General features: G+C 51.0%; 2 protein-coding genes across 5 annotated transcripts in view; both read right to left on the reverse strand.

The window, feature by feature from the left end:
• Positions 1 to 560: 560 nt before the first annotated feature.
• On the reverse strand, positions 561 to 3,442 carry DHRS13 (dehydrogenase/reductase 13). Its single transcript, XM_082493253.1, has 5 exons — positions 3,281 to 3,442; positions 3,074 to 3,192; positions 2,100 to 2,223; positions 1,707 to 2,018; positions 561 to 876 (listed from the first exon to the last, which is right to left on the reverse strand). The coding sequence occupies exons 1-5, from the start codon at positions 3,405 to 3,407 to the stop codon at positions 572 to 574; spliced, it is 987 nt and encodes a 328-aa protein (XP_082349379.1). The 5' UTR covers positions 3,408 to 3,442; the 3' UTR covers positions 561 to 571.
• Positions 3,443 to 4,626: 1,184 nt separating this feature from the next.
• PHF12 (PHD finger protein 12) overlaps positions 4,627 to 17,028 on the reverse strand; it is a 32,655-nt gene continuing 20,253 nt past the window's right edge. For 2 of the 4 annotated variants that reach the window (XM_082493014.1, XM_082493017.1), the window contains 8 exons: positions 16,459 to 16,620; positions 14,546 to 15,362; positions 12,556 to 12,678; positions 11,049 to 11,192; positions 8,917 to 9,015; positions 8,261 to 8,343; positions 6,433 to 6,571; positions 4,627 to 5,776 (listed from right to left, as the gene is read on the reverse strand). In XM_082493014.1, coding sequence (XP_082349140.1) covers positions 5,442 to 5,776; positions 6,433 to 6,571; positions 8,261 to 8,343; positions 8,917 to 9,015; positions 11,049 to 11,192; positions 12,556 to 12,678; positions 14,546 to 15,362; positions 16,459 to 16,620 — 1,902 coding nt within the window. In that variant the 3' untranslated portion in view covers positions 4,627 to 5,441. The remainder of the gene's footprint in view (positions 5,777 to 6,432; positions 6,572 to 8,260; positions 8,344 to 8,916; positions 9,016 to 11,048; positions 11,193 to 12,555; positions 12,679 to 14,545; positions 15,363 to 16,458; positions 16,621 to 17,028) is intronic. The other 2 variants (XM_082493015.1, XM_082493016.1) reach the window with 2 other exon arrangements.

A 17,028-nucleotide genomic window follows, 5' to 3' on the forward strand; every position in this document is an offset into this window, starting at 1 on the left:
GTCCAGCGGAAGCTACGAAGATGATCAGGGCAGCAGAGCATCTCTGTTATGAGGAAAGGCTGAGAGACCTGGGTCTGCTCAGCCTGGAGAAGAGGACACTGAGGGAGGATCTCATCAATGCTTATCAGTATCCAAAGGGCGGATGTCCAGAGGATGGGGCCAGACTCTGTTTAGTGGTGCCCAGCGACAGGACAAGGGGCAACGGGCACAAACTGGAACACGGGAAATTCTGTGTCAACATAAGCAAAACCTTCCTTCCTTTGAGGGTGACAGAGCACTGGCACAGGCTGCCCAGAAAGGTTGTGAAGTCTCCTCGGGAGATATATTCAAAACCTGCCTGGACGTGTTCCTGTCCAACCTGCTGTGGGTGACCCTGCTCTGGCAGGGGAGGTTGGACTAGGTGATCTCTGAAGGTCTCTTCCAACCCCTGCCAGTCTGTGATTCTGTGTTATGCAGGTGGCGTGCAAGGCTGCCCCCGTTCAGGCCGTGCTCTGCCTCCTCTGGCTCCATTTCCCACCCAATGTGGTGCAGGTGCTGACGGCCGTCTCCCTCCTGTTCACCACTGTCACTTTTATTGCCCGACAGCAGCAGGGGCCAGCGAGGGGCTCCCCTCGCCCACCCCCAGCCCCACCAGCCTCTCGCTGGCCTCCCAGAGCGCCAGGGCCAGCCGGTCGTCGCGGGCCAGTGGCCACGGCTCCTGCAGGTGACAATCGGCGAAGTAGCGGCCGCTGAAGCGCTCGAGGCCCTCCTGTGTGGCACAGTACAGGGAGGTCTGGGCACCTTCGGCTGCCTCGCGGAAGAAGAGCCAAACCAGCGGCAGGAAGAGTGGCTTCAGCCAGAGCGGCGTGTGGCGGAAGAGGTCTGTGTTGACGAACCCTGGGGCAAAGGGAAGTGGCCATGTCACACCCTGGCTGCCAGCAAGAAAAGGCCCACGCGGGAGCTGGTTGCTGTGCTGCAAGACATGGAAATGGCCATGCCAGGGTGGCCTCTGCATGGGCAGTTCTGCTGTGGCCTCCCCCGGCGGTGCTGCCTGTGCCCCATCTGGGCTTGCAGCGTGGCTACACACTGTGCAAAGGGACACTGTGCACAGGGACACACCGTGCACAAGGGGACACTGTGCACAGGGACACTGTTCAAAGGAACACACCAGTGCACAGGGATGCTGTGCAAGGGGACACACTGTGCACAGGAACATGCCATGCATGAGGACACACCATGCACAGGGATACTGTGCAAAGGGACATTACAAAGGGACACCGTGCATAGGGACACACCATGCACAGGAACATGCCATGCAAAGGGACACTGTCCAAGGGGACACACCGTGCACAGTGACACTGTGCAAAGGGGTGCTCCTGCAAGGGGACACGCTGTTTCTGTGCAAAAAGTGCATCACGCACAGGGACAATGTGCATTGCTCCATGCAAATGGGTGCCCCGTGCAAACAGAAATGCCATGTAAAGGATGGTCTGTGCGAGGGGATGCTCCACGTGCAGGAATTCCCTATGCAGAGGCTGCACCGTGCACAAAGCGCACCACACAAAGGCAGCGCCGCGCGTGGGGCTGTGCCCTGCAAAGCACGCATGGTGCAGAGGACACCCCACACAAAGGGATGCCCTGCGCAGAGAACGACCCAGGCACATGCTGAGGGTGAGCCCACCCCGTCCCACCGTCCCCAGCTCCATGCCGCAGAGCTGGGTCCCTACCTGGGTGCACAGCGTAGCACGTCACCTGGGTGCCCTGCAGGCGCGTGGCCAGCTCGCGGGCGTGCAGCATGTTGGCCAGCTTGCTGTCGCAGTAGTCCTGGAAGGCGGACAGCGGCCCAGGGGGTGGGCGGCCCAAGGTGTCGAGGTGGAGGCGGCCAGCGCAGTGGGCTCGGGAGGCGACAATGACCACGCGGCTGGGCGCGCAGCTCTGCAGCCGCTCCAGCAGCAGCTGGGTGAGCAAGAAGTGGCCCAGGTGGTTCACCTGGAAGCAGAGGCTGAAGCCATCCTCCGTAGTGCCCCCGGCGCTCACCCCTGCAAAGGAGGCAATGGCAGCCCATGGTGGGTGCCCTGGGGGTGCAGGAGGGACCGGGGGGGGGGCGTCCCAGCACTCACCCGCGTTGTTGATGAGGAGGTGCAGGTGGGGCTCCTGGCGCAGGAAGGCGCTGGCAAAGGCTCGGACGGAGCGCAGGCTGGCCAGGTCCAGCTGCATGAACCGCACCTCTGGGTTCCCCGTCTCCTGTGGGCACAGCGCAGCTTGGGGGAAGGCCGGGGTGGGGGGCACCCTGCCCAGGGTGGGGCCTGGATCTGGTCGGGGGCATGGGGGGATGCTCTGGGGGCTGAATCTGGCCCAGGGTGAGGGGGGCTGCAGGCTGCCCTGGGGTGCAATGTGCCGGGGGGGTTGCGGGGGAGCCCCATTGCCTGGGCTGGGGGTGCCTATGCAGTCCCCACAGTGCAGGGGTGCCCATGCCTTGGGGTGCTTGGGGATGTCCCACGGGGGTGTCACTGTGGTGTGCCATGTGGGTCTCCTGGGGGTGCCCAGGGATGTCTTGGGGGTTCCCCAAGGGTACCCATGGGGGTGTACTGAGGGTGCCCATGTGATATCCAGGGATTTGCCATGGGGGAGTCATGAGGATGACCATGGGGGTGTCCTGGGGGTGCCCCTGGGGTGCCAGGAGGGGTGCCATGGGGGTGTCCTGGGAGGTCCTGGGAGTGCCCATGGGGGGCGTCTTGGGCAGTGCCCTGGGGGTGCCCGAGGGTGTCCTGGGGGTCTCCTGCGGGTGTCCGAGGTGTCCATGGGGGTGTCCATATGATGCCCAGAGATGTCCCACGTCCCCCATGGGACTTGGCGTATCCCTGGGGTGCTGGGGGAGGGGGTGTGTGCTGTGCCATGGGGGTCTCCTGGGGATGCCCATTGGGGGTGTCCCCTGGGGTGCTTGGAGAGGTGCCATGGGGAGGGTGTGTGCCCACGCAATTTCCAGGGCTGACCCATGGGAGTGCCTGGGGGTCCCCCGAGGGTGCCCGGGGAGAGGGGTGGTGGTGGTGGTGGGATGGGGTGTCCCGGGGGTTGCCGGTGCCGCGGCGCTCACCGTGCGGATGCGGCGGGCGGCGGCCTCCCCCCGCGGGGCGCTGCGGGCCGCCAGCACCACTCGGGCCCCGCCGCGGGCCAACTCCAGCGCCGTGGCCGCCCCGATGCCGCCGCTTCCCCCTGCGGAACGGAACGGAACGGAACGGAGCGGTGAGCGCGGGGCCGGGCCGTACCCGGGGACGTTCCCGGGGCCGTTCCCGGCGCTCACCGGTGACGATGGCGGTGCGGCCGCGGAGCTCGGGGCGGGAGAGGGGCGGCGGGACGCGGCGCAGCCCGTGGCGGAGCAGCGTGTAGAGGGCCAGCAGTAGCCCGGCACCCAGCAGCGCCCACCCCATCCCACCGCCCTACCGGCACCACCACCGGCACCGTCGCCGCCGTGTCCCGCCCCGCCCCGGTTGCCGGCCCCCGCCTCCCCCGGGGCCGGGAGGAAGGAGGGGCGGGGGAAGAGGGGGCAAAGGGCCTTCCCGCTCCTTCCGCAGCCGAAGCGGTGGGTTGTCGGGACAGAACGCGGCGAGTCGAGGAGAGGAGCGGTTGGCAAAGGCCTCTTTGTCCAGGGACTCAATGGATTCGGGACACCAGGAGGGGAGGAAAGATGGGGAGAGGGAACGGTGTGGGTCAGCGCAGCATCCAGACTGCGACCTGTCTCCTGTGCCGCGAGGCCCGAGAGAGGTGGCTCCTGCACTGCACGCCGCCCCAAGGGCGAGGGGTGCACGCTGTCACCCCTAGACCCAAATCCCACCTCTCTCACCCCGATCCCAGATGCCCCATCCCTGGAAACATCCGAGGTCAGGTTGAACCTGATCAAGTTGAAGATGTCGCTGCTTATTATAGGGAGGTTGGACTAGATGACTTTCAAAGGTCCCTTCCAACCCAACATATTCTATGACCTTACAGTCACCCATCCTTGTGTTCGGTTTTGGGCCTCTCACCACGAGAAAGACAGTGAGGTGCTGGAGCATGTCCAGAGGAGGGCAATGGAGCTGGTGAGGGGTCTGGAGCACAAGCCTGATGAGGAGTGGCTGAGGGAACTGGAGGTGTTCAGCCTGGAGGAAAGGAAGCTGAGGGGAGACCTTATCACTCTTTACAGGTACATGAAAGGAGGGGGTAGTGAGGGGGGTTGTCCATCTCTTCTCCCAAGGAATAAGCAATAGGACGAAAATGGCCTCAAGTTGCACCAGGGGAGATTTAGGATGGACATTAGGAAAAATTTCTTCACAGAAAGGGTGATGAGGCATTGGAACAGGCTGCCCAGGGAAGTGGTGGAATCATCATCCCTGGAGGTATTTAAAAGACAGGCAGACGTGGTGCTGAGGACATGGTTTAGTGGTGGTTTTGGCAGTGTCAGGTTAATAGTTGGACTCGATGATCTTAAAGGTCCCTTCCAACCAAGATGATTCTATGATCCTGGACCACCAGCATCCTCCCCCATGCCTCCATCCAGGCATAGCCCCTGCCCACAGCTTGGGCTCCTCTTCTGCAGGTCAGACACGCTGGGGAAGCCCCAGGTTGTAGTGACAAGAGTTAAGACAGACAGTCAGAAAACAGAATGTGAAGTATTTTTTTTTTATATACAGAATACAGGAAAGTTTCTGTAAAGTCTAAAACGTTACAATTACTATGTACAGTGGAACTAGCTGTTCTGCTGCAGGGAGGTGGCATATAAACAAAAGAGACAGACAGGTTACGACAAACGATCTGCTACAATAGACAATTTGAGGAACGTCATACCACATGTAGCACTGTACACAGCTTTAAAACATTGAAAAATGCCATCACTGATGTATTTACACAGAATCCAACACTTTTCCTTATTTGAAATAAAAATAGGATGGACACCAGGAAAAGAACTCATTTCTCACTGCCCATAATACACAGTAGCTACTTGTAGTGCAACCATAGCAGGGAGGGATGGGAAAAATAACTGTAGGAAGAAGAGCGCTTCTTTACATTAAATAAAACAATGATATTGTATAGATTTGCTGTATGAAAACTGTATTTCTCTTTTAATATAAAACTATTGTCACTGGCACAAAATAGAACAAGTTTCTGATTATTTTACAACTGCATGGGAACTATCTGTCAGAGAGAGTCCTTGAGTCAGACAGCGGTCGCCCCTCGCTCTGACGTGTCTTGCTCTCACTGCAGTTTTCCTTTTAAAATGAAATGTATAGTACAAATATATGTGCAAATGCCCCTAAAACTTGAGCAAAAAAGAAAAATTAAAAAAAGTTAAACGTTCTTCATTTCATGCAAACGGCGTGTGAACAGTCTCTGGGCCGACATAGAAAATCCCACCTCGGTTTGTACATTTTTGCATTGCAAGAGTCTGAGGGTGTTTTCCTTACTCCAAAGTTCTCTTCCTAAAATTCCTAGGGAACTGAGTTGGACCGCAGCACGGGCACCTGGTGGGGTTTCAGAGAAAGTTTCTCCTCCAAGTCCATGTCTTGTACTAAGGCAGTGTCCCCCTTGGGCTGTTTGGTCGCAAATTCGGTAATGCTGAAAACAAACTGCAGGCAGCCCAGCTTGATGTAACTGCCATGGTGGAGCAGGGCTGTCCCCTCCCAGCCAGCCCCGCTGCCTCCTATTAAGCTGGAGCTGCTGGCTTTGCAGTTACAGGGTTTCCGATGCTGCCCTTGTGCCTGCGAATTCATCACAGCGGCTTCTTCATGCGGCTCCTCTTCCTGTTTTCTGCTTTTATGTCGTTCTGGAAAAGAAAAAACACAAACATGTAAGATTTAGGCAGGCCAGTGGCAACTTGTGTTCATCAACAGGGGCTACTGCTGAGGTGCCTCAGGGGTAAGATCCTCCAACCACGAGGCATTTTAGTTGTCTGCAGTGAGCAGCTGATAAAGGGAAACAGGAATGCCCCCACAGCTCCGAAAATGTAGAGGCATTTATTTACAGATCTCTTTTGACAGCCAAAAAAGGAGGCAGCCGGTCAGGTGGAGAGCAGGAGTAAGCTGTGTGGGGATGGGGTGCCTGTAGCACAGCCCAGATGGCTTTCGTGCAGCCTGGGAGGGGAGGACACGCATGAGGAAAAGCCCTCAGACCAGCTCTCAACCAGCTGCTTGCTGCAGCTGATGTCAGGCAGGGACCCTGAGCTTGGTTACCTCCAGCGCTGGAGGCAGGAGTGGGGTTCACAGGGGAGCACTCTGTGGGCTGAGGCGCTCCCCAGTTCCGCAGAGGAAGGCCTTGTGTAACCCAGGCCAAGGCCCATGGAGAGGCTCCTCTTTTTGCAAGAGGTGCACCAGCTGCTGCAGAACAAGGGGCACCCACAGGGAATTGATTTGCACCCGCTCCTGTTCCCCCCCAATAGCTCCCCGTGGTGTTATGTGGGGCTGGTGCTCTCTCAACACTCACTTATCACACTCTGCACTTTGGCAACAATACTGCTGGGAGGAGTGGGTGTCATCTTCTCTGAGAAGTCACATGAATACAGAACGTTGTCCACGGTCGTCCCATGCTCACTGTAGTTCAACAGCTCGTAATGTTTTGTATTCTGAAAAAAGAGGAAGAGGAGGGAGTTGAGACATCAAGTCAGAAAGGCTTCTGCTGATTTACCCCTTTGGAGCATTGAAACACAACACAACCACGCTCTCCCTACCGCTGTTGATGGTTAAATAAGAGCAGTTAAAATATCCTCCAGCTTCAGAGACCACTAACCTGAACCTCGTGAGCTCATGCTCACGGAACAGCTGGCTTCCAGCAAGAGCTGCTTCCCAGGATGCTTCCTGGCAGGGAAGGAGGGCCAAAGCAGCTTTGAAGAGAAGCGGGTTTTACCCACTGGACCAACAGATCTTTTGGAAACAGGGATTCAAGCTGATTCTCACAAAGCGAGCACACCATTTTAACAGGCACACTAGATGCAAACTTGGCCCAAGACCTGTGCCTCACAGGGAAGAGGTGTGCTTTGGAAAGCAGACGCAAGATGGCAAGAGGGATTCTAGCATGCTGCAGCAGCCGCAAGATCAAGACAGTCTGGGATTTACAGGCCTTTCGCAGACACCGAAATGCCAGGAGACGTTACCGTGACATTACAGCATTACACAAGCAGCATCATGCTCAACTGAGCTTTGCAGAGGATGTTGATGGAGTGGAGGAGATTTCAGGTTGGCTCACAGGAATCACCTGAGGGCTGAAGACCTTGTCTCCCAGGGACTACAGAGCTTTAATCAAGTTACGAAAACTCCCCGAGCACAGGGTAAGTTTTCAAGTAACCTGCTAGACTGCCAAGGCCAAGCATGAGCTGCCAATGGCCAGAAGCAGAAACAGCAGACAGAGCTAAGGAGGGAGAATTCTCCCTCGAGAGAGTCCACAGCCATAGGAGGCCTTCTGGAGTATGGAAGAAGTTCAGTGCCTAGAGCCTGATTTAGGATTGACCACTGTGAGGAGATGCTTCAACACAGATTTAAGGTCTGGATCCCATTATCGAGTGTGTTCTGTAGCTTGTAGTGCACTGGAGGAATGGCTAAAGCCGACTGCGGGTTAATCCCGGATCCTGCTCAGTAGCTGTTTGACAAATGGTGATATAAAAGACTATCTTGCTTCAAAGACTGTTTCCATGCTAAGAGACATCTCCAGCGGCGCTTTTATTGGCAGACCCGCCAGGCTATTTACTTCAAGAACAAACTAATCTCTGGACTGTAGTTAAGAAGCAACTGTAGACCTCTGTTTATGCTGAGAGCTTAACGGAAATTTTAGTTAAATAAATAATTTATACACTGCAGATGGACACGAACACTTTGTACCACCATCACACCTGAAAGCAAGAGACTCGGAGCAGTTGCCTGGTTTGTCCCAGCTGAGGTTCGATGTAGACATGCAAAGTTTAGCTTTTATTAACAACACAGCTGGATCAAAAAAAAGTATCAAACCGTTTCTATGACTTTTTCTTTCCCTAGACACCAGCAGTGACAGTGCTTACTTGTGGTCAGTCTTTGTCCACAGGCAGTTAGCTCAGAGAAATCATGCTGGCAGAGCTCTGTGCTTCAGAAAAGGGTATGACAGAAAACGCTGACGCAGCCTTCGCTGGAGTGAAACCATTCACAGCCCCAGCTCTTACTTTGTAGTCCACAAAGGAGCACCACACAAAGACAACCTGCTGCCTGCATCTCCAGCTCCTGCTGCTGTGCATGCCAAATAATAAAAATAAATAAAAAAAAAAACAACAAACCACTCAGGCACTCACCTCATCATAGAATATGCAGGCATGTTTGCCAGACACATAGTTACAGTGACCATAGCTTGTAAGGCACACATCCATATCAGCTCCTGTCAATCGGGAGGACAAAACAGGCTCAGTTCATTTCAGAAAAAAAATCCAACCCAAACCCAAAACTGTCAGGCAGCAGAGAACAACAGACAGAATTAAACTTCAATTAGCAAAACAACAGGGGAGCAACTGCCTTTGTCCTCGCTCCCAGGACTGCATGAATAATGCTGCGATAAGCCACCGAACAAAGTTGCAGTGGGGGAAGGGAAGGCTAGCAGCTCTGTGAAGGTTGAAGAACATTTCACAGTTACTGGGTCTATCCAGAGCACCAGAAGAATCTAAGCAGAAAGAAATGAAACCTGCAAGCAAACTGTAAATCTTCTCTCCATCAGTCAGGCATTAATCTCCAGGACAGCCATTCCGCTAATTGTGGCACCAGCCACATTACAAAGGTGCAACCCCACAAAGAGTCAAGTGGACAAGGAATTTCCACATTTCTCGGTAACGAAGAATCCCAGTACAATCGAGCACAATGGGTCCGTTTTCTTCAACACCCACTTGGCAAACACTTTGGGAGGGTCATGGAGAACCACTCTGACTCTGAAAGGTCAGGGCAGGGAAATGCTACTCACCTGTCCCAATGTAGAGGGTTCGATAGCACATATTGACTGCACCCCCTAAGCCCATCAGAGGATAGAACACCGCCCGGGCTTGCACTTCCTTTCTTTGCGCTGCAAGATAAAGAGAAATTACTTGAACAATGTTATCAGCTAAAAAAGGCTGCTTGACCCCAGTGTCCCCAGTGCTAGACTCTCCAGAAAGCACAGATCCTGAGGAGGATGCAGTCAGCTTTGGCCTAAACTCCAATACCCAACCCTCTAGGAATGTTTGTGCATTAAACATCTTTTTGCCAGTCATCAGACAAAATTGCTCTCTCCAGTAACCCACACAAGCCATGCAACTGGGGGAACGTTAATAGCAAGTGTGCACAATGGAGCCACACTGCGGAAAACGCAAGCCTCCTACCACTAGCTTCTTTCTTAATCTCTTCTACTTTGGGTAATCAAAGAGCCGAGCCTTGCTGTCAAAGTGCCACTTAAAAAAAAATTGGTGGTGGTGAATGTCACCAACTTAACAGCTGCCATTTCACTTCTAGTGAAGCTGCAGGAAAAACACACGGGTTGAACAGACAGGGCTGTTCCCAGCTCCCAGGACAGGCTCATTTACCCAGCAGAGTCCTCCACCCTCAGGTCGGTCCCTATGGCACACTCGACAAGGGCTGGTCCAGGGCTGAGCCTCTGGAGCAGCTCCCTGGCAGCCAAGTTCAAATCACACGTTCTCACACACCCACATGAACTGGACAGAAAACCATCTCCTGTGAAACAGATATCAAACTCTGGACCACACAGGCCTAGCCAGTATTTCAGCAGCTGTCTTTTGGGGATAAGCCCCTTGTAAGCAGAGTTTAGGCCCCTCCTGATGCTACATCTGCATGACTGTTTTACACCAAGAGCGTGAAATCAAAGAACAGAACACAATCATTACCAGAGATTGTTTGCAGTCACCTACATCAAGAACATTGGCCACACTGAGTGGCATCACTGGACGTGCAGCACAACGCAGCTGAAACGTGCAGGTTCCCACCTCTGCCCAGCACAAGTCCTTTCAGCTGCCTGGCTCTGCTGGCTCAGTATGGCTTACTAAAGGTTTTGGATCTAATATTTCATCAGCAATGCTAAACAGTCAGCCTGATGCATCGTTCCTGCCCAAAAAGGGTGATGGGTTAAGACAGCATCGATCTGCCTTTTGAAAGGCAGACTGCTGAAGAATTTCCAGAACTCGTCTGTTACAAGCAGCACAGGAACGCAGCTCGTATCACAGCCTGGTGCTGTGTCCAGCAGCAGTGTTCAAAAGAAGATTGACAAAGCATTTAGAGAATGCTGCGATGCTACAGCAGCAAGCGAGCAGGCAAGCACAGAGTTTCAGAAGAAGGTTACTGACTGCTAGCAGACTTCCAAAGATCTTAGAGTGGATATTTACCCCCAAGGCTAGCAGAGGGGGAGCAGACAACTGCTCCCGCAACAAGGTTGTCCAGTTAGTGCTTGAAAGCAGATTAAACGGGCTGGCTGCATGCAGAGGATCAGGAAGCCACTTTCCCCTGCAGCTCTAGGTGTTAGCATGCCAACACCAGCGACCATAAACAAAGCCAATGCTGAACTCAGGAATCTGGAGATTTCCAACAGAAGCGCAAGTTGTTTTCCATTATTTGCATTACTTGCATTTAGTGTTTCAGCTTGACAGTGACATTGTTCTGAATGGGCAGTGACAATGTCACGCATAAATTCTGTGCCCCAGTTCCTCCAGTCTGTGTGCTTGTCTCGCAAGCAACTTGTCCAGAAATAGAGAGCAGGAATTCATGTATTTCTCTTGCCCATCTCAAAGGTGAGGGGAAAAAACAAAAGCAGCTGAACCTTCCCATCTCTTGGTACTTCTACAATGAATAAAACACAACTTCACTAGAGATTTCCAGCAGAAAATCAGAAGCTACTGAAGGTGTTTTCATTGCCATAATTTGTAAATAATTAAGTAGAGGGACCTGAAGGAGTTTCTGGTCAGTGGATATCCAGAGCAGGGGATGAGAGGAAAGAAACGTGAAAGGCAGCATCAGACAGATACCAGAAGAAGAGGAAGATCACCTTCAACGAATGGGCAAGGGAGTGCCAAAAAGCTCAACATAAACCAACTATTCTAGGGCTGCTCTTACCTTCAGTGTGGTTTCCCACAGGAGATTGCTGATGGGAACTGACACTGCTCGCTAGAGACTGAGCTTTGGAAGGAAAGAGCTGATGTATTCTCTGCAAGGCCAGAAACTTGATCAGCTGCTCATCCAGCATATTTATCTCAATCTCTGTTAATAAACAAAAAGCAATTAGTAAGTTATTCATGGAAACGGTGCAATCTGAGCTGCAGTGGATTTAACTGTTCCACTTTCAAACTTGCCATTTGCTTCAACAGCAAAGACTTGACAAATTTTGCAACATCAAGAATCTTACATATAGGGGACCTATCACTTCATATCATCTCCTGCGAGCAGTGTGCGAGGAGAGTGCCAGCCATGGCCAGAGAGCTACAACTGAGGCAGCAAGCAGAAGTTTAGGGGAACAAGGGCTGATAAAAGTTGAAAATCTGCTGTTTTGGTTCAGAATGAACAGGTCTGCAGAGGTGGGCATCGTGCCCCTTTGGGCAGCAGGTTGGATCCTTCTTGTGAAGCTCCATTATCTAGTTAGAAAGTTTAACCCTACATTACAGAGGAAAGCCATAACCACCTTTGAAGCTGCTACAGGTTCATTCTTGAGTCACAAGCTTTTGTAGCAGCATCAATTAAACCAAACAAGGCAATTCAGACAATATTATTAACAAGCTTTAAAGCAGATCTGTTACTGATAGCTTTGAAGTATTTATATTTGTAAAGCTCTACAGAGGTCTGCTTTCTGGCAGCAAGTAGGCTGGTTAACCTCTTCTTCCAAGAGCTTTCTCCACATCAGCAGCAGTTAAAACAGCAAGCAGAAGAAGCAGAGCTGTAATGGCCTTTCCCGATAGCAGAGAGGTAGTCTGGGCAGGCTGAGCAGCTGGGGTTCACCCAAGAAAAGAGGGTCACACTGGCAATGCCAGAAAGGCTGTTCTTCAGATGTAGAAGTCTCTGGCAACAGCCTCGCTACACTAGTGATGGTTGCTGTTCAGCAGTCTCCTCCTCCCAAAGTCGCTCCGCTAAGGTTTGGCATTTCTTGCCAAGTGCAACAAAAGGAAAAAAAATGGGCCAGTCTAGGAGAAGACTGACAGATGCAGAAATAAATCAGAATATTAACTGACGCGTTAGAGCATCACTGCTCAGGCGACTGCTCGACTACAAGATCTATTGTTGCTGGACGTTGCATCCGTGGGGACCAGCTCTGGATGGCAGCTAGCACCACAACACGGCAGGGCTACATGTTTCTGCATGTGAATTCCACCTGGAAAGCAGCCCGTGCAATAGCTTTGTGATCGTTCCCCAGAAAAGCTTCAGGCAGAAAGAATTCATTGGCCTTGCTGCCTTGGCAACACTATAAGCAGGGAAGCATGTGACATATTTAAGGTAATGTATACCCAACCCCACCTTCACCTGACTGCAACCCTTCTTTTATCTCTGCAACTCTTCCTCAAGCAGAGACCGAATGCTGTAGGGAAGCAAACACACAGGGGTAGTAGAGACCGATAATGAACTAAATACTCACCACCGTCCATAAATGCTTTCAGGGAACTGGTGAGGTCCAACATAGCTGCAGAGTTTGAAGTGAGTGATGAGGGTAGAGTTAAAGCGCTTCCTATGGATAAGGTGCTGGGACTGACCTTACCATCTACAGAGAAAGATGGTGCAGAAAAGATATGTCACTGTGACGTTCGTGAGCCATGCACCCAGCCCTCAGGCTGCACTTCCAAGCTGCTCAGAATGACTAATTTTGCTCATAGTCATGCTTTGAAAAAGGCCTGAATTAGAGGCCATTAGCTGCCTTCTCCTCGCAGAAGGACTAGCGCGTGCCTCCAACACAGAGCCAACTGCCAGCTTCTGCCTCTCATCTCCAGTTGTTAGAGGTATTCTGGACCTGTACATTTAAGCTCCTACTCCCTGTTTGAAGCAGCAGCAATGGTGGAGCGTAAGTGATGTCCTACAGAGACTGGAAAGATGAGCACCAAGTCCCCAGGACCTAGAAGAGCTTACTAAACCTAGAGATGTTTGCCATTTAGCTCATCTAGGTCTGAACATGCATAAAGCCTACAATTGCCACATCTTAATTTCTGCACGATTATCAAGTCTGGGGTGTACTTCACTGTCTAGTAAAAATGTGACAGTCATAAGCAGATTTTATTATTTACAAAATAAAATCCTACTGCTTCGGCAGTGACCATGCAGCTGAAAGAAGCAACGACAAATGGCAGGAAACAAAATCCCTTTAATGCGTTGTTGATACGAGATCTTCTTGAGTTGGTTTGCTTAGAAGTAGAACTACTATAAGCCTGAAATTTATGGCAAAAAAAAGGTCATGAATGATTTGTAGTTTTGTACTCAGCAACAAAACCTGCACACCATAATTTAAGATTTGTTATAAATATATATACACATCGTGTTAGATGGAAAATCTAAATATTTACACCTTTCCCAAGAGACACTGCATCAAAATCACGTTTTAATCTGCATTTTGTGCAAAGCAAGCTTTGCACCAAAAGCAATTACTTAACATCTTAAGTAACTGCAAAATTACATAGGGTTTGCAGCGCTCTTCAAACCACAAGCAAGAAGTTTTCTATAGTATGGTCTCATTTCCTCTACCAAAACTTCACCCAGCCTTGCATTTCTAAGCAGGGCACCGTCAAACTAGCAGCCTCAGAGTAACCAAATTTGTTCAGCAATAAGCAAGGAGGCCAAGTACTCGGGGGACATAAGGTAAAGCTCAAAAGATACTCATTAAGGAATTTTAAGAAGAATAATAAAAAGATGTTGCTTGCAATCACCAGATCTCAGCCACTCCACGCACCCCTGCCACTGAGCAGCTAGGAACTGCAAGAGGAGTGACAGACAGCTCTGTCGCACGCTTTCCAGCGCCTGCTTCAAACCCAACCTGCACAAAGGGTTTTTACGAGTTTGAGTTTTGAGCTGGTGTGGGGAAGGGGAAGAGAAAGAGAATGCTTTAAGTGAAAGCTCACTCCAGCAACATTTGAGTTACAGGCAGTAACTCTGACTTTAAGCTGTCAGCATCTTTGACTTGATGTTTTTATACTGAAGAGTGGGTATATGCACTTTAACAGCAAGGTTTTTGGGTACAACTCAGGACACAGATATTCAATCCCTAACTACTCTTTATTATCAGACTAGCAGATAGTACACAGACTATAGCTTCCCAAGTCCGTATTCTCCAACATCAAGGCTGCACAGCTGAAGACTTATAATTTAAAACTACTGTCGTTTTCCAGAATTAAACTGATTTACCATCCTGCTTCTCAGGACAGAGCTCCCCTCAGGTATGTGCAGCCAGCAAAAACACATCCCGTGGCTCCCACAAAGGGACCCAAGACAGAGGAGGCTTGAGAAACTTCTCCTGTCTCTCCACAGAAAACCCAAGTACCACTTAAATGAGGGGATACTGCTACGGCCTTGAGGTTCAGAGTAACATTTAGACCGAAAACTTTCTCAGCTCCGGGGGCCCAGCTCAGCTGTTCGGCACGTACCTGAAGGTGGTGCTGGTGAACAGAATCTGTTGGTGGCCCCAACAGCAGAGATCCCATCTCCTGCAGCCTGCGGAGGGGTGAGAGCCCTCGTGGCCGTCAGAGGGGAGCCCATCGATCGCAGGTCTGCTGTCAGTGGCGGTCCTATCTGTGTCTGCACATTCTTTCTTTGCAAAGTGCTGGTGGTCTCCAGGCTGGCACAGGAGCTCGATATGGACGTAGGCATACTCGTGACCGGCACAGAACCCCTTTGTGCACAAGAAACGGGTCCTGCTACGTTCTCTGTTTTGACAATGGTTCCAACGGTGTGATTCATAAGTCCACAAGTCGCTGGGGGCGTGAGGGGCCGAGGCCACGTTTGCCGATGAGACAAAACAGGTATTGTGTTACCAGATGCCATTAGCCTCTGGGAGTCAGTCAACTGTGCTGAAGATTCGGACGAAACGCCATAGAAATGAGGACCGTTTACTTTAATGTCAGAGGCCGTCGGCCCATTCGAAGTCCCGCAAGAAGACACCTTCTTGGATTTGTCTATACAAGAGCTGCAGTTGACATCTTCCTGTGACAACGTCTGCTGGGATTGCGAGGAGCTCAAGGAATTCTGGGTGGTAATCCCTGAGGTGCAGGATGACATGGAATAGAGGGAAGGTGTGGGTGCCTTGTCAGCTGCCTGGTAAGGGTTGGCGAGTGAGCCGTCTGCCACAATAACAGGCTTAATATCAGCCTTCTCTGTTTGTTCAGAGTCCCAAAGCGAAGTCATCTGCTTAGCAGATAAATGTTTCAATATGCTGCACTGGAGCGCAACAACACTACAGAGCCACTGGGAGGAAGAAAAAGGTGCAGGTTAGCCCCACAGGCAGACAGTGCTCCAAACCTCAACAGTTACTCCATCGTTCACCCAGCTGGATGAAATGCAGCTGCCTCACTGTGCTGCTGACCGCTCAGATGCGGCCTGGAACTACAGCATCTGCTCTGATGCTCATCTAGAATCAGGAGAAAACTGTGTCCAAAGGTACAAAAGCGCAACCAAAATGAGGTACGGTTTATCTCTGTGCCGAGGACAGTACACAGAGGAGCTGAGATTTAAGGAGGGAGAAAGCAGCAGATGCACTTCCTCACCTCCAAACTTTTCCTTCTCTTCACCTGCTAAGTGTTGCAACTCTCCAGCTAGTTACAAGCACATCTTTCACCAATATGGGCTGCTCTCCAAACACAATCCTCCAGCTTACTCTGTAGCATGCTGGAAAGACATGCTGATCTACCTCAAGCTACAGGAAGTCACCTGCCAAAGCTGGGGTGGAGCACCTTTTCTTTTACACGAAGTAGGGGATGACCAAAAGATTTATTCAAAGTTTTAAGTTCCATGGTGAATGTGCACCTGCCACACAGGAGAACCCCGCCAGAGCTAACGGGGGACTCGACTACACCACTGACTGCAAAGTAACATGCCTTCACATTGTGGAATCTGGCAAGAAGTTTCATACAAGACTTAAACACTCATTTGACCTTGATTTAAAAGTCCAATTCAATCAGCAATAAAAAGCAGCTCAGAAATGTGACGTTAACATACAAATAAATGTGTCAAGAGAGCAGCCTTATATAATCAAAGTGGAAAGTATTTTCCCTCAGCCAGGAAATAAAAATGACATCTAGACAGAAAGCCTTCGATGCCACTCTTAAGGCCAGAAGGCTATTTCACCACTTCCCTGAAGTGTCAAATGGGGAGTTTTACATTTCACCTGGAAAGCCAAAATGAAGTTTTAACGGGCAAGGGTGTCAAAGACAAGACAACCTATCACCTTCAGACATGATTTTGAGACTGGTTTCCTAGACAACTGCTCTGCTCATGACTGAAATGGAAGAGGGTCTTTGTACCAAAGCAACTACAGACAGTCCAAGCATTTGACTTCATTTACCTCCTGTTGTTCTGTCTGGCTGGCTAAGTGCTCAGTGTTCAAAAGGTGCTTCTGCAAGGGTTCCTCAGGGATCCCGTTACAGATCAACTCGCCATCTCTAATTGCTGCAGGCGCAAGTAACGGGGGTGGAAGCCGGTATTGGGACTTTATAGCATCAGGAACCTACATTGTAGAGAAAGAAGATCACACGTGAGAAAAACTACTCAAGAATGACTAGTTAAACAAAGCGCCTAACCAGCACTACGCTTCGTGTTTGCTGCTTTCTGACCCAAAGGAACCCTGCAGACAATACATTAGAAGTTTCAAGGACTGAGTACTTTAAATTGATGCAGCTAGGCTGAAATTAATAGGTTTTATTCCCTTAGGTCAGGCATGACTTCAGCACAACGTGGTGGCTACAGCATAGATGTAGTCATGCAAAAAAAGCCAAGTAAGAAGGGAAACCTGTATGGCATTTTTCAGACGTTCTGGCAGCAAATACTCTTTGGGGTTTAAGACAGAACATGCAGCAGCTCCAATTCTTACTGTAGGGCCACCTTCAGGAGGTTGTGTGTTGTACTTTCTATGCTT

Source organism: Vanellus vanellus (assembly GCF_965231255.1).
Source record: "Vanellus vanellus genome assembly, chromosome: 19".
Classification (NCBI taxonomy): Eukaryota; Metazoa; Chordata; class Aves; order Charadriiformes; family Charadriidae; genus Vanellus; species Vanellus vanellus.

Excerpts from the sequence above, each read along its gene's own strand:
- DHRS13 (XM_082493253.1), bottom strand. The coding sequence starts at position 3,407 with ATGGGGTGGGCGCTGCTGGGTGCCGGGCTACTGCTGGCCCTCTACACG. Across the intron at positions 2,224-3,073 it reads CCGCCCGCCGCATCCGCACG|GAGACGGGGAACCCAGAGGT; the intron begins GTGAGCGCCGCG and ends CTGTGCCCACAG. Across the intron at positions 2,019-2,099 it reads CCTCCTCATCAACAACGCGG|GGGTGAGCGCCGGGGGCACT; the intron begins GTGAGTGCTGGG and ends CCTCCTTTGCAG.